This window comes from Rhea pennata, chromosome 14 (genome assembly GCF_028389875.1).
Source record: "Rhea pennata isolate bPtePen1 chromosome 14, bPtePen1.pri, whole genome shotgun sequence".
Taxonomy (NCBI): domain Eukaryota; kingdom Metazoa; phylum Chordata; class Aves; order Rheiformes; family Rheidae; genus Rhea; species Rhea pennata.
Genome location: NC_084676.1, coordinates 21,302,615 through 21,315,340, shown reverse-complemented (window position 1 = coordinate 21,315,340; position 12,726 = coordinate 21,302,615). Strand labels below are relative to the sequence as shown.

The 12,726-nt window shown below is 41.0% G+C and overlaps 1 protein-coding gene across 1 annotated transcript in view; it reads right to left on the bottom strand.

Annotated features, from left to right (window-relative positions):
* The window catches only part of KCTD16 (potassium channel tetramerization domain containing 16), an 83,742-nt gene extending 71,296 nt beyond the window's left edge, over positions 1 to 12,446 (bottom strand). Inside the window, exon 1 of the mRNA XM_062587185.1 lies at positions 11,615 to 12,446. Coding sequence (XP_062443169.1) covers positions 11,615 to 12,446 — 832 coding nt within the window. The remainder of the gene's footprint in view (positions 1 to 11,614) is intronic.
* Between the last annotated feature and the right edge of the window lie 280 nt (positions 12,447 to 12,726).

Here is a 12,726-nt window from a genome sequence, read left to right as displayed (position 1 = left end):
CCAAAGAGAAGATGTTTAGATCCAGGGTTTGGTCTCAAACTCCACTGGGCATTGAATCTATCTGTTCAGATTGAGTTTCCACAACTTCATCTCTTGGTAGGATGCAAATCTGTATCACTGCATCAGTTCTGTTGGTTTCATCTGTAACACTAAGCCCAAAACAAAAGATAGGAAAACTATCTGGAGTGTTGCTTGGGAAAAAAATCTAGAACTTGAAGGAAACTCAGGTCTGGTACCAGCAGATGCAAATCCTATGGGAACCATGGCTTTTGCCTATTTGCACCCAGACTCAGTTTGATCACAAGCTTCTTATTGCTGCACAACAAATACACAAACAAACTCCAACCCCTACTCCACTACAGCGAAGTTAATTCTGGAACAGAATTAACAGCAACACATCAGTGTGCAACATGTGATCAAAATGGAAGGAAAATGTCTCACTAATAAGGAACAGGGTGCTCTGAACCATTTATCTTATTTTTAGAAATCAGAGACACAAAGAGATGCAGGTGGAAAAGCTGAAGAACCAGTCACTTTCCCTGCACTGACTTGACTGAGTTGCCAATGTGCCACCTCTTTTCTAGGAGCATGAACAGACACCTGGAGCCACTGTTTGAGAAAGCGGATGCAATTGTTAAAGGTTAAAATGCATCATCTTCTCTAGTCTTTCACATTTATTTTCCACCCAGGAAAGGTTATTCTGCCTTTTTAATCCCAGGAAATATTTATAAAGTAAATACTGACATGTCCTAGTTACAATTCAAGTATTTTAGATTTAAAAGCAGATGAAAACTAAATTTGAGTTTGATTCTCTCCATTAACCATCTGCAGAAGATCCACCAGGTTCCACGGATGGCAGATTACCGTGGGTTGATAAAAATGGTCTACTTAATCCCATGCATGAGAAGTTTGTTTGCATCTTAAAAATGTAAGGTAGGTTCAGTTGTATTCATCACCCATCCTATGAACATAAAAACCCAAACACGTACAAAACAGGAAAAAACAAGCTGTAACATCCATTTCCATTTTATGTACAAATAGTGTGAAAATATTGTCCTTCTGGGAGGGAATTTTATTTATTTGTTTATTTATTTATTTCTATCATGAAGGGCATCAAAACCCTTGCTGAGTATATAGAATAAATATTGCTACTAAATCTCCCGTCTTTATGATAACTTCAGAAAATGTTCATTGGACTTCTAAAATCAGAAACATCTTTCTTTGGGGAGGTAGTGGTGCGCTGATCTTAGCAAAAAGCCAGCCTGGAGACTGCATCAAGGAACCTAATGAATCAGCAAGGAGGGATCTGGCCTCTCCCCCGAGATGCCGCAGCAGCGGGGATGTCACTGAATTGTGGAAATTCTCATAGCACAAACACGAGCTAACTTTTCAGGTTCTTTGCAAGAAATGATATCTTTTGACTTCTGCCTTCACCTATGGGACTCTTTATAACAACAGATTCATTAATCAAATCTTTATTGACAAAAGCATTTTTATCAGCATCCTTATTTAAATATTCTTTGCCTACTCAAGGGAAGGCAAACCAGCTTTCTATCTGCAAACTCTGAGTTTGGTAGGGAATGAGTTATTCCTCATATAATACATATGCACTGACTTCAGAGAATAAAGGATTTTCTTCTCTTGAAATGAGAACAAATTAAAGAAATCAAGAGCACCTAGAAACTATGCTACCCCCAAGCTCAAAAATACATACCTTTGCATCTTGGATATACCTTTGTGGCTTCACCACAGAAAGTAAAGACACTCTTGGACTGCAAGCAGTTTAGGTTAAACCATGTCCAAGGGAATGAAAGAATTCAATCACACTATAGGTACAAAACCTCTTTAACCTAAAATCTAGTGGTTTAGAATGTGATGGCAGGATCCAGAGAGAGTCGTTCTATTTACAAATTGAGCAGGGGTGACAGAAGGGAAAATCAGATGGAAAAATGCGCTCAGACTATAGTATATAATCATGGAATTAATAAAACAAAAGAAACGCAGCTTTCGGGAAATGATTAGCAACTGGCTCATTTGCCAGTGCAGTTCCTAAGATAATGACATTGTAAGACAAAAATCTGTTCAAATTTGTTCTGAAGTCGTGCATTCTGGATCCATGTGTTAGATTCAGTTTAGCTGATGATCAGTAACCATATTTTGTATGAGTATACAAATAATAAATTTTTAAAAAGTCACCTTTACTTTCCAGTGTTGGAATTAGCCTTTGAAAATGTGGAAGAAAGTGTTGAATTTTTCTACATTATCAATGAAAGCTCTCAGCTGAGAAAAAGTCAGTAAAATTCCCTTCATAGGAGCACAAATAAACATTTTTGCAAGCTCTCTGATGGTATATTTTGCTCACTCAAGTTTTGGTCTTAGTTTTTGGCTCTGAGAACATTAAACATGCAAAATTTAGTCAAAATCAGCATGTTTCACTGGGTTCTAGTTCACCCTGATTTAATTTTGGTGTAAAAATATACTCTGATTCAGTTTGATGGAAACTCAGTCTGAAGTTCTTAAAATGAGCATTAGACTCTTCCAAAATATGCAGAGAGGAGAATTTTTCTTTCAGTTTGGCTTCAGGACCTGGCCAAAGATGAGTGCACATGGAACTTTACTCCCAAATGTGAGCTGAGGTCAGAGCTAGCATGAGAGCATGTGACACGCTGCCATTCCCTCAGAAGTAAGTCTGTTATTCTAGAAACACATACCAAAACCTTGCTGGAAAAAAAAGTACAAAATTTTCAAATCTCTAATCTCAAGCATGGAAATAAATCAAATTCTAGATCCCTGTGTCTGGAGCACAGCTATAGAGATTTTCAAATTACGACATAAAGGAGTTTGATTTTTGAATTCTTCGAATTATCACATATCTCCACAGTTATAAAAGGCTACTTCCAAAGCACATTAAGAGCTGGGAGTCATCAGAAGCGAAGGAGCAAGGCGAATGTGCCTACGAATGCTTTCATCCTATAAAGGGAACCAACAATTTAAGAATGGTGAAGACCTGAATAGCAGTCAATTTTCCCCAAGCCCCCACTCTATATTGAAGAAATTCCTATGCTCTCCCTAGGTAAAAATCCTGTGTAAGGAGGACCAAAATGATGCTGTTAAGTGGAAATGATGCTGCCCTCCTGTCCCATCGCTTTGGGCAGACTGAAAGCTGCCCCAAGGTGCTCCTTGCTGCAGTCCCACTCCGAGGGCAACCGGTACACCACTCTGGCATCGCGCTGAGACACAGTACTCATTAAATACAGTTATTTGTATACAATACAGTTTCAGGATAGATTAGAAATCAAGATGGCAAGAGTTGTTTTTTTTATCATTATATTTTTGTTAGAGGATTTTTTTAGCTGCCTTAGCAGCTAATCAATCAGTTATTACAAATTGCTAATCACTTTGTTAGTAGATTCAGGAGAAGCGCTAGCAAATTATTAATACTAGGGATTTATGCGTCAGCTCCCTATGCCCGCTCCGTTGCCACAGCTGCAGAGCGCTCCCACCAGCGTTCAGCTCACACACAGCACAGCACTTTATGTGACTGATATTCAATAAGAAGTAGTCAATAGGACCACACTCTAATTGAATGGTTTATATTTATGGGTATTTCAACAATGTTCATAGCCAGTTATCAAAATGTAAAAAGTATTAGCACAATGCTAGTCTACTAGCTGTCTTTTAAACATTATTAGGAGGCAAATTCAACAAGTTTATTTGGGAAAAATAAGAGAAACAGCCAAACAGTTCTTTGATGCCCAGCATGCTGCTGTTTATTCTTCATTTTATTTATCCAGATACCATTAGCAGAGAAAAAAAGCAAGGGATATTCATTCCAAAAGTCCAATGATCTTAGTAAGGGCCATTAGCACTGAAGTAAATACTAGGCATCCTACACTTGACCATTAAAGGCAGACTTTATCTTATGCATTAAGCTTTTATATTACCTATCAGTCATCAGAACTGAATTTTTATGGACTTAAGAGGTATTACGGGTGTTCAGCACTCCCCAAGTCAGCACAATAACACGCATTATCACACGATCAGATTTGAAGCTCAACCTCTATCATTCCTTAAGAGTTACTCTAACATAGTATTGCTGAAATGTATGTAATATAAGCATTTAGCTTAAAATTAGAAGGCATAATAATGGTTTTATTTTATTTCAGCATTAACTTAAGCACATCTTCTGAAAGCAGCAGGATAAGCTCACTAAAGCAATATCCTTTGGCATGGCCTACTCATTTGCCATTCCATTTTGGAGACTATTTAAGCAATTCCACCAACTCTAACTCACCTGAAGTCTATTTTCTTCCTTTACAAAAAATAAGTTTCTGAGCAAGATTCAATTACTCTTATTTTTGGCAAAGATGTAATTCAAACTTTGTTTCTGTATTTTCTGTATTTACTGTATGTTAGCCTTGAACTTGAAAAGCTAAAAAAAGAACAAACTGAGAAAATGTAGTGGCTATAAATTCAAACTAATCCAGGATGGCTTAAAAAAAAAAAAAAAAAAAAAAAAAACTTGCTGCAATGAAATGTTTATATATGCGTATATACAATATGTTGCTCATTTTGCACTGAACCATAAATATGTGTTATGTTTTCTTATTTACACTCCTTTGCTCTTTCTAATTTTGTTTTTTGTAAGAAAAACAACAACATCTCAGCAAATTTCAAAAAAACATCTGAACTAATCAGACTGAATAAAGCTCTAGAAATCTGGCAGTTGGGAGCAGTTGTACACGGGTCCACAGAGAGCAACCCAACCAGTCACCACTACGGCTGCCATCCGGCGTGCTCTGAGGAGCCCTGCACCGGAACTCTGCACATGCCATTCTCCCTCCGCAGGAATCCAGAGCGCTGAGCATGAGGCTCTTGTTCCCAGACCTTCCCAGGACACTGAGGAAAAACAGCTCACAGATAGCTATCTAGTTTTATTACAGTAAGATTCTCCTCTGATCAGTCAGTACACCAAAATGGTATCATGGGATCTGGTGCAGTGTTCCTGGATAACATCCAGTTTTGAAGTGGTTGGATTGCAATTTAAAATATGTTGATTTTTTTCTAGGATGCTTTCTCAAGAAGGGTGCCAACCCTCCTTGGCTAGTCATTTAGTCATTAGAGTTGCCTTCTGGATTACACAGCAGCACCACCAATACATGAGATTCTGCCTTTAGTTTAATACCTGTTAATTCTCAAGCAACAGACATGGCTGCCAGGAACACTAAGGCTGAGTCCTCTCTGCTCCTAGGGGCAGGCTCCCCGCTCACCGAACTCACTGGGAATCCTCCCAGTAACTCCCTGATACCTGCATTACCTATCATTGAAAAAAAAAAAAAAAGTCAAAAATCTTCTGGAGACACCCATTCCGAAAAGAAACAATCTCGCCTTCCTGAAGTCTGGTTTTCTCTGAATTGCTGACAAGAGGAAAAACACAGCAGTAAAGCTTCTGTCACCAAGATAAGCAGATGTGAGCTGAGGCACACAGCAGATATGTATTGCTAAGTAGTTATCATTGTTATTTAACCCTTTTCAAACAAAAAGACCCAATGTTTATATGGAAAAGTACAGACTATCAACTTCTTTTTGTCAATGCTGCTAAAAGGATTAAGAACTACATATGCTCCATGGTTTCTAGGATGACTGAAGAGACACGGAGCTAGCTCTTTATAGATTTTACAGGCCTTTAGCGTTACATCCTAGAAGAGACTAGATCTCCTGCTGATTTTGTCTCTGCTGAATTCTGAAGGACTTCTCCCTAAAGGTCTTAGAATCGACTTCTTATGACGATTTGTTTAAAACTGCTGGTACAATATGACCCTGCATGATGAAGCAACTTCTGCTACCATGCACAGAGCCATGCTGAGAGACGATCTGAAAGGCCCAGCAAGTCCTGTGTGTTCCCACACGCAGCAAGCCAACGAGACTAAAAGCCAAGCAACAGCCTCTTCCTGGGCCCTAAATGTATCTCATAACATTACAGACCCCCTCCCACAGCAGAGACCTACATGAACTCTGGACACACTACTATGTATTTTCCATTGCAATAAATCTATTAAAGTGCTGAGCAGGTATTGCAGTAGCTGGAGGTATTTTAGAGCAGCAAGGTAATAGATCTATATATTCATGCCAATCATTTCTACCAAACTTTCAAATCAATGAAGATCAAATCTGAAGAGATATATAGGAAAACCATCCACACAGTGAATACTGGTTAGAGAAAAGGGCTAGCATCTAAAGGCTATCCTTACCGGTTATACATTGGTGGAAAGTATCCTTTTTAAAGTAGGGAGAGTGAACTACTCTTTTTGCCAAGTTTTGCTTCAGTTAACTATAGAGCTGAAGATTTTCAGACTGTCAGATTTGACACTACTGGTTTCTAATAAATAATAGCATTTGTCATCCATGGAATGCCTCTAATCAAGCTCTGGAAGCTTTTCAGTCTGGCATGACAAACTGGAAAAAAATTCCATCATCATCCAAGTCTGATCAAAAGACCTATGAGCAAGGTCTTTGTGACTCACATAAATATGCTAACAGGTAGGGCTGAGTATTCTCTACCCCCACGAAGTGCAGGAGAGAGTGAGAGTTGAGGCAAATTTGAGGCAACCTTGTGAGAGCTGAGGCAGATTTTTATTCAGCATGATGGGCCAGATTCATTGGTGATGACAAAAATTCCCTGGAAACAAAAACATCTCATGTCAACAGGAATTGAATATTGCGCTATTCAATGGGCTTGATTTTTTTAACCTTTTGGTTCATTTTGATCTTCACCGATTTAAAATCAGACACAACAAACTACTAGAAAATACAACAGTTATCAGTATAAAGGAGGAGAAAAATAGGTAATATTTATCTTCTATATCTAACCCTTTTGACAGCATAGCTGTAGGTGTTACTGAGCAAGAACATCCCACTTTCTTAGTCAAACTTCTACCACACAATTCACTTACGAGTCAGTGATATGTACAGTAGTATATGATCTTTTAGCTCTGTTCACATGTACCAAGCGTCAGGCTGCAGCAGGTTACAGAGATCTCAGGTAGAATATGCTGTACCACTGACAAAGCAATGATCCCAGATATACATTTCCCACAAAAGGCCATACACATGCATTCACAGAAGGCGTCATTTAGGATTTATCTTTTCTCCTGCATTGCCCTACCCTGCTTATCCCAGGATAATACAAAGTCTACTTCACAACCACCTCTGCATATCAGGCTCCCACCAGCAAGTGAAAACCATAGTCAACCAGCATTGTCTTGATAGAGCGAGGTGAGAACAAGGCCAAAATTAACAACTGTCACTACAGTGAGTGGAGGCAGAAGATGTCTGTCAGGAGCAAGAGCCTAATTGATTAATTTTCGGCTTACAGACACATAGTGCCACGACTGCCTCAAAGTTTCCTTTGAGCTTCAGGTGCTTGAGCTGCTCCAAGGGTGCAGTTATGAAGTGGTAGACACGTGGCAAAGCTTAAGGAAATGAGTCTGATTTTCCTATGCTTGCCCAGACTTTGAAACATGACTTTAGGACCAGTAGGGACAGTCACAGGGATAGCTCTCTGTCTAAATCTCTGCATTCTCTTCTGTTAGTGAACTTGAAGGTGCTCTGCCAACCCCTCTCAATCTGGTTGTTGTGAGAAAATACTTGAGATAAATCGAACACTTGACATACTAAATCCTCCCCCACTGTACGTTGGTAGAGTTGTCAGTCCTTCTCTCTGCCCTTCCTCTGCCTTCTTCCTAGCTCGTTCTTGCCAAGGCATGTGTAACTTTCCTCCATCTGTACTTTTTACATATTTGTTCTTTTCTGCACAGTAGCTCTCCTTTCCCCCACCCCTAGTTTTCATTGCTTCAGCTAAGCAGAGGGCAACCTGCTCCCAGGGTGTAAGCCATGCTACCTACTGGTGCTACCCACAGCTTTGCAGGGAGCCACGAGAGTAAAGGAAGGGGTTTTGACACAGAATGGTTGAGGTTGGAAGGGACCTCTGGAGATCATCTGGTCCAACACCTCCATCACAGTCAAGATTTTATCCCCTCTGTACTATGAACTGTTTTGACAGCCAATTACAGTATCAGCTATGGACAAGCCGAGAGAGGAATGTGACACCAGGGCTCTCTGTGGCAAAAGCAACATGTAGACAGGGGTTGAGATGCTGTTTCTTCTGCATTCCATCCCACTTTGCCATGTCTTTTCACCTGAATTTCTAGCTTCTCTGAAGAGATGCAGACACCCAGCTGGCTGTGTGGCTGACCTGCTGTCAGAAGCCTTCTCTGTCCCCAGCTGTTCAGTACTTCTAACTCTGGCACTCACAAGGTCCATGGGTGAGATTGTAGCCCACAGTCCTGGCAATACAGCAAGGCTGGAGTCAAGCAAAAGGCTTGTAGTAAAAGGATTGTAGTTATAGAAGATGGTGGAGGAGATGCATCTGCGACTGTGAAGTCAGGAATGGGGTTATGCTACAAAGGGCTGAGCCAGCCCCCAACATTTAACAGACATTGATTTATCCTTTTGAAAGTATTTAAAAAGGATGACTCATGTGCAGGCTATTACCCTCTCCAAAAATGAAAATGCTTGTAGATGAAGTTCTACTTCAAGATCATCAAAACAAGAGAGAGAAAAAAAACAGAAATACGGAAATCAGAAATCCAGCCTTATCCAATATAAAATCTAAGAAATCTTCCTTGACTCAAGAGAAACTGGAGACAACGAAGAAAAAACGTGAGCACAACCTCAACTCAGATTCCACCTGTGAGCAGGAATATAGACTGTGACTCCTGCCTATTCCCCATACAGAAATTGCATTTCAAAGAACCATGCGATTAGGGCCCTAACGTATCACCACAGACTGTCTCCAAACTCTCCTTTGCATTAGCTTATTTGAAATAGGAGTAGAGCCCAGCTGTGCTGAGGACTGCACCATCACGCTGTGTGCCTGCCCTGCAGCCCATCTCGCCACCCTCTCTGCAGAACAGCTGCAGGGTTGTACTGGATACTTCTGTGAGCCCTGCGTTTCGGGAAAATTTCCTCCACAGAGAACATGAATCTCCCGTTAGCCTTAATAGCACCTATATTTGGACAAGGGGAGAAAATGTCATACAATATTAATCACACTATTTTGTTAACAGCATATACTGTACCCATGTGAGCAGCTGCACAGTTTACACCCCCTTCAGTCCATCTGATCTTCTTTCAAATGGACTGCACATCCAGAATATTCGTTATCTTCATGCCAACAACAGGCGTATAGCTCCTCAGTAGTAATTGGAGCATACCATATATTTGGTGTATCAGTAAAATTTGCCTCCTTCTGTCCTACCTCGTTCTGAAAATAATCTTTTCCCAGCTCTGAAGAACACCTCAGCTATGCATTTCACAGGAGATACCAAGCTGCTCTACAAAGAACACCTTTACACATATCTAAGCAGTTGTATTAGACACCTCTCATGTCTAGGCCCATCGACCTGATCACAACTGCTTGATGAATTAACGCTTATATAAGCACAGCTGGCAGCTTCTATTTAAAACACCATGGCTAAGCAGCTGTGGAGAAGTTGTAATGTTCCACTATAAAGCCAGATGTCAACTTTACTGGTCCTCAAAGTTTCAAATGAAATGACTTTCAGAGCTTTGATACAAAAGCGTTCTTCCGCTTTTGGTGAATTTGATAGGTCTTGTACCTGCTCTTACATCGAGCCTGGCTGCAGCCAGACTACAAACACGCAGCTGTAGCAGCTCTGCAACCCAACAACTGTCACAGCAAATGGCAGAAAACGTAATAGTAAGATTTGGATGTAGATAAAAGAGAGTGATTTGGCATCATGGTCATTGGTCTAGCTTTTACCAAGGGAAAGACCCTTCGAAGAACCCATCTCTATGACTCCATCAGTGTCAAAAATCCACAAGATTGATATAAGCCAAATTCAAAGCCTTTTGAGTGAGGTAAGAGTCTTTCCAGGAACTTTAATTGGATTGAGCTTTTTCTGTATTGGTGAAGGAAGATTTCAGGAACCCTCCTGTACACATTCTCTCTCCAAAATTTCTGAGGTACCTTTCATCTCAGTACCTAATACTAATTGTAATGTTTTGGAAGCAACTGGCAGTCCCTGCAGAAAAATAATTCAGATCATATGGAAATCAGTAGTCTGTACATGTTAATTCATGTAACATCTATTTTGGGCCTCTCTTCAATTATTAAACCCTAGTTTCTATAAATAATTTATATTTTTCTGGTTTTAATGTAAACACAATTTACTCTAATCCATTCCTTTAACTACATTAATTCTCCTCCTATATCTTGTGTAAGACACTACAATTTCAAATACAAGACACCTAGTTATAGGAATCATCCATCTTAATCTGAATATAAGCGGATTCAAGACCTTTGAACTATTCTGCTGAGAAGCCCAGCTAGAAAACTAATTTTAAGTAAATCTATGCATGTCAAAAATGCAGATGGTTTTTCAGAACGCTAACTCAAGCATCATTACATAAGCAGATTAGGGCTGCCTGTTGAGCCTAGGCATAAGAGTAGATGGCGCACAAACTATTCACTTTCTGATATATCTTTCATCTAAAACTTTTGCCAACTCTGCACATTACTGAGGAAACTAACTGTAACCACCACATGCAGCATAACAGGTTTGCAGACAAAGCAGTTATTATCCTTCTTTGAATCTCTCTGTCCAAAGCAGCAGCTGCCTAAAGCCCATTTCTACAAATGGACCAGGAAATGTTCCATCCTGCACCCCTTGAAATGAAAATGGATGAAAATAGCCTCACAAACCTCTTGAATATTTAAGCACAGCAGTTGTGGAACGATTTTCTGATACAGAATTATAGAATCAAAATTACCCTCGTGTTACCACTGGTAACCATGCCTCTACCTGAATATCAGCTTAGAAAGTTAATGAGCCTGCTAGAGCTATCAGCTAAAATTACTACAACAGTATGCGAGCTGATGTGATTGCAGTAAGCAGGGCAGATACTTCTCATTACGAGGACAGTTTGTTTTTAATAGGCATGTTGCATAACAAGATACAGCAACTTGCCTCTCTCTGCACTGGGCCTTCTTTTCAGAGCACATCAGTTAGCTCCAAGAAAGTGCCCCTGCTGAAAAGCAGCTGCGGGACAGGGTTTTGTTTTCCCTTCCCTGCGTGGAAGTGTGTCAGGTTTGCTCACAGCTTGGCCAACTGTGCTCGACTATAATCAAGCAGCCATTACCTTTGTAAACCAAATCTCATTTGAAGATTTTCTGTAATCAAATCTGCAGTGTGTTTGCAAGGCGTACATTGCATCCAGCGCATCCTTAGGAAGCGTGTAAGGCGGTCAGATGGCCGATGCACACAGCCAAAGACAGCGGCACCCAGCTCAGGGATGGGGTGTTTTTGGCAGTCTGTGCTGCCACCTAGCCAAGACCATGCCACTGAGCTCAGCATTAGTTTACAATTTGAAAGCTTAAACTGAAGCATATCCCCTTGGATCGAAATAAGGCTCCAGTCCATGCAGATACAAGGAAATCTGGGCTGTTTGTGCGTTGAGAATCATACAGACAGCAGAGGAAACAGACTGGGAATACACGGCTATCTTTCCCTCAAAAATTTCTTGTACTTACGGTAGAAGACATATTCAGTGTAGCTGGACCAAACCTTGTCGTCTGTGTACTGAGTGACGAAGGAAGCTGTCACTGAGGAGTTACAGGCCACCATGTGGAATCCACATTCAGACAACATGTCGAAAGCCCTTTCCAGGTGCTTGAACTTGAGATAAAACCGGGAGGTGTACCTTTCCGGAGCCCTGTCTGGGTCTCTGCTCTCATTCAAACTTTCCCCAAAGACCTCTTTGACCAGAGCAATCCTTCCACAAACCAAAATCCTTGGGACCCTCCTGAATTTGGCATCTGCTTGGCTCTCCCTGCCAATAGTGCACGACCCTCGGTACCCAATGGTAATGAATCCCCACTTCCGATCAGATGGTAGGAGCGAGGAGGGTGGGCAGATTCTTGTGTCGCTGCTTTGGGAGACCTCTTCGTAGTCACTGTGACAATAATCATCAGGGCTTTGCTTGATGTCATCAGGAGTCAAGAGTTTGACCAAGTCCGGGAGCTGGAAATACTCAGCCTCCCTCTTGAGCCTTCCCTTCTCTGGGAAGTGGTCAGGCAGAACTACTTGCTTGTCCCTGAGATAGTCCAGAATATAGCGGAAAAGGAAACCGTCTCTGTCGATGAAGAATCTTCCCTTGGAGTCCTTGGCTAGATCATTGGCTGTGTCTCTCTTTGGGGTGAACATTTTCCAGAGCAGGGAGTGAGGGGTGCCAACCAAGGTGGAATGGCGAGTGAAGTAAACCTGGCCACCCACATTCAGCTCCACTACCTCTGGGAAGGAGTGCAGACCAGTCCCCTGCTCTCTCGGAGGCAGGTAAGTCCTGCAGTTGCCACTTAGAGCCATTGTACTTCAGAACAGAAATCAGCAGCAGGGAGCAGGAGGATTATCAATCACATCAAAGCGTAGAATAAGGCTCCTGACATTAAGGAGAAACATGGGGAAAATGAGAAGTGAGGAAAGAAAACAAAGCCAAACGATTTGTTTAAGGAAAAATCTGAAATGTCCATGAGTGACTGTGTGGCAGAAGTGGCTTATACCCTCAGCAATAGAGGCTGGAGAGCAATCACTTCGTGAAATGCAATCACATCATTAGATCTTCCAAAAAAGCCATCAAAATCAAGGT